The sequence below is a fragment of the Cucurbita moschata genome, unplaced genomic scaffold (assembly GCF_002738365.1).
Source record: "Cucurbita moschata cultivar Rifu unplaced genomic scaffold, Cmos_1.0 Cmo_Scf00013, whole genome shotgun sequence".
NCBI lineage: Eukaryota > Viridiplantae > Streptophyta > Magnoliopsida > Cucurbitales > Cucurbitaceae > Cucurbita > Cucurbita moschata.
In genome coordinates, this window is record NW_019268529.1 from 2420680 (window position 1) to 2424162 (window position 3483).

At 35.3% G+C, this 3483-nt stretch overlaps 1 protein-coding gene across 1 annotated transcript in view; it reads left to right on the forward strand.

Annotated features, from left to right (window-relative positions):
• LOC111451548 (nicotinate phosphoribosyltransferase 2-like) overlaps positions 1-3168 on the forward strand; it is a 19747-nt gene extending 16579 nt beyond the window's left edge. The window contains exons 13-15 of the mRNA XM_023092022.1: positions 2490-2598; positions 2693-2805; positions 2894-3168. Coding sequence (XP_022947790.1) covers positions 2490-2598; positions 2693-2805; positions 2894-2971 — 300 coding nt within the window. The 3' untranslated portion in view covers positions 2972-3168. The remainder of the gene's footprint in view (positions 1-2489; positions 2599-2692; positions 2806-2893) is intronic.
• The last annotated feature ends 315 nt before the right edge of the window (positions 3169-3483 follow it).

The window sequence follows — 3483 nt, forward strand, 5'->3', positions numbered from 1 at the left end:
TTTTTTTTTTTTTTTTTTTTTTTTTTTTTGACAATCCATTCCATGATGGGGAGTGAATAAACGTTTTGACTTCTTACTTTTCTACTCCACGTCCTTGTAATCCACAAAAGAAGTTTGTTGCAACATAAAAATGTATTATATCTACCACTGATATAGGAACTTCGTTTGGAATGCATTTCTTCCTAGCGATCTAGATGAGGAAACCTACCTGAGCATTTCTTAAGGATTTGAAAGCTTAAGATGTAAAGTATACAAATTAAGAAAGGCCTTGTATGGACTAAAACAATCCCCAAGAGCAAAGTTTGGAAAATTCTCAAAGGTAATGAAAGACTTTAGGTATAAGCAAAGTCGAGGCGATTCTCTCTTTATCAAGCACTCAGAAACAAGGGCAATTACAGAGTCACTAAGGATAAAAGATGAAGAAAAAAGTGAACTCAGAAGGAATTGATGAATGAATTTGAGATCAAGGAACGTGGAAGACTAAAGTACTTTCTCAATATTGAAGTAGCATACTCAACTCAAGGCATTTTCATATCACAACAGAAAAATATGATGGATTTATTAATAAGCTCAAGAGGTAAAGTATGCAAATTGAGAAAGGTCTTGTATGGACTAAAACAATCACTAAGGTCGTGGTTTGGAAGATTCACAAAGGTTTTGAAAGACTTTGGGTATAAGCAAAGTTAAGGAGATCACACTCTCTTTATCGAGCACTCAGAAACAAGGGGAGTTACAATGCTCCTAGTGTATATAGATGACATCATAGTCATTGGAGATAATGAAGAAGAAAAGAGTGAATGACAGTCCCGCGAAAAATGATAGGTGTATATAGATGACATCATGTGGATGGGTTAGATATGTTGTATGCCTCTAAAAATGACAGTCCCGCGAAATTTGCAGCTTCTACAACTGCAATAACTCGGCCTAAAAAGCTCACATCCTGTACCTTCCACAAAAATTGTTTTTAAGATCTCCAAAAACCAGGAGACTGCAGCATTAATTTTGCCCAAACTCTAGCAATGAAAAGAGTAACAAAATGATATGTCCACCTCTGCAGGTCCAACCCCTTCTTTCCACCTTAAAAATGATGTGTCCAATGAGTTACGGAAAATGAATGGTTAGGTTTGGAGGGAATTTTAGATACGTAAGTAGTGGTGTGCTTACAGAAACAAAATTGAATTTGCAGTGGTTTATATGTAAACAATGGGCTTAGAAAAACAGTGAGTGGGCTTGCGGAAATAGTGGACCAATTTTTTTTTTTTTTTTGTAGGGTTGCTGAATGGATTTTTCCCTAGCGTTGCTGAATGGATTTTTCCCTAGCGTTGCTGAATGGATTTTCCCTAGTGTTGTTGAATGTAAACTATGGACCGAATGGGTTTGAGTTGGGTTGTCAAGGATTTATAGTGGTGGCTCTTCAAAAATTTGCTTACGTAGGATTGGGATTATAGAAATATGCTTCCTTAGGTTGGATTGCGATTACTATTGGACCAATATGCGAACCTGGCTAGTTGGAAGGCAGAACAATTGCTTTTCAGCCTAGTCTGCAGCTATGAAGTCTCCAAATGGAACTTGATCTCAATGGATGGTTGAGAGGTATGAAGGCTTTACCAATTGAATTCGGGTTTGAGTTATTGCACTAGGGATATGTGAACTCCTATGGTTAAAGATAATCCTTGATGACTTACAAATTAAAAAAGAAAGTCCGATAAAGTTGTACTGCGACAACAAATCATCTATCAATATTACACATAATCTTATCCAGCATGATAGGACAAAGTATATTGAAATTGATCAACATTTTATCAAGGAGAAATATGCATTAGTTATGTTATGTGCCCTCTTAGCTTCAATTAGTAGATATACTAACCAAAAAACCTCACAACGAAATGTTTCGTGAGTTAGTATCCAAGTTGAGAATGGCTGATATCTATTTCTAGGCTTGAGGGAGTGAAGAAGAGTGTTAAGGCATGACCTTGATTTAAGAAATATTTGTGTAATCCCATAAAATAAGGGAAGTAGTTGACCTTATCTGTATGGTTACTAGTATCTAGGATTTGTTTAGATTTATTGTTACCTTCTATCTATAGATTTATTTAGCCTTTTTTATATTATAGACGACATATGCATCCCTCTCAAAAGAACTATGAAAAATAGTAAGATAATTTACCTTACTTCATTTGGTTAAAAGTTAAAATTCTCTTTTTCTACCAGAAATCAACCATTGATAAAAGAATATGGCTGGTTACATGCTGCTCAGTATAAATTGTAGCTTTATTTCATCGTGAACTTTAAATAGAAATCCTTGGATAAGCCTCGAGTAATTCTCCAACATAACGCACAACTATTCTAACTTGTGAAAGCATAATATTCTCGTTCAAAAGGTTGGGTTTGGATTTGGTAGTGACTATTTTCTTAACCAAAAAGAAAGCTTAGTGACTATTCATACAAAAATTAAACTATTTCATTTTATTTTCATGGGAAAACGGCAGGTGGGCGAAAGAATTCTCTGCCGTCACCCATTTAATGAATCGAAAAGAGCATATGTGGTGCCACAGCAAGTAGAGGAGCTTCTCAAGTGCTACTGGAGTGGAAAATCAGGTTAAAACCTGTGTATATTTTTCACTGAAAATTCCATATTCAAGCATCCAATTAATGGCTAACTCAATTCCTTTCTTTTTTTTCTTCCCTAAAGGTAAAACAGCAGAATGTTTACCAGCTCTGAAGCACATACGGAGTCGTTGCATTAAACAACTCGAGAACATGCGTCGTGATCACATGAGAAAACTTAATCCAACTCCATACAAAGTATACTATCAAGACATCTCAATCTCATTGGTTTTTCTTTCATCGTCTTGATCAGATCGGTTTGACAAGTTTACAATGTTATATGCAGGTTAGCGTGAGTGCGAAACTGTACGACTTCATTCATTTCTTGTGGCTAAATGAGGCGCCTGTTGGGGAGTTGCAATAAAAACAGCCATTATTGGTCGCTCTAGCCCAAAGTAAGACTCGTTGTTCCTATATAGACTCGTTGTTCCTATATAGTACAGATAAAATGATACAGCCACTTGCTCCAAGCATTGCTTATGTGTCTCTGCGTTGAATAAAATATGAACAACCGGTTGTCTCTATTATATATAAGAAACTTTTGGTCTTCCACTGCCATTAGTTTGAATGAGAACATTATCCTAATTTTGATTGAGTTACAATTTTCTTTTTGACCTGAACATCTCATACAAATGCTTCTATTTCTAGAATTGGTTTAAACGCCAATTTTTACCTCTATTCCACTTTATTTCTAAGCTTTTGAACCGTCTATTTTAGTCCTCGAACTTAAAAATTAAAAATATATTTCATTTTTCGATCCTTACTATTATTTCCATATGCTAGTTTGTGGGAAGGTAAATATTTGCATTTATTAGCTACAGGTCTTCCCCATAAATTTCTAGTTGAACTATTATAGGCTATGGGATAAGTTATGTC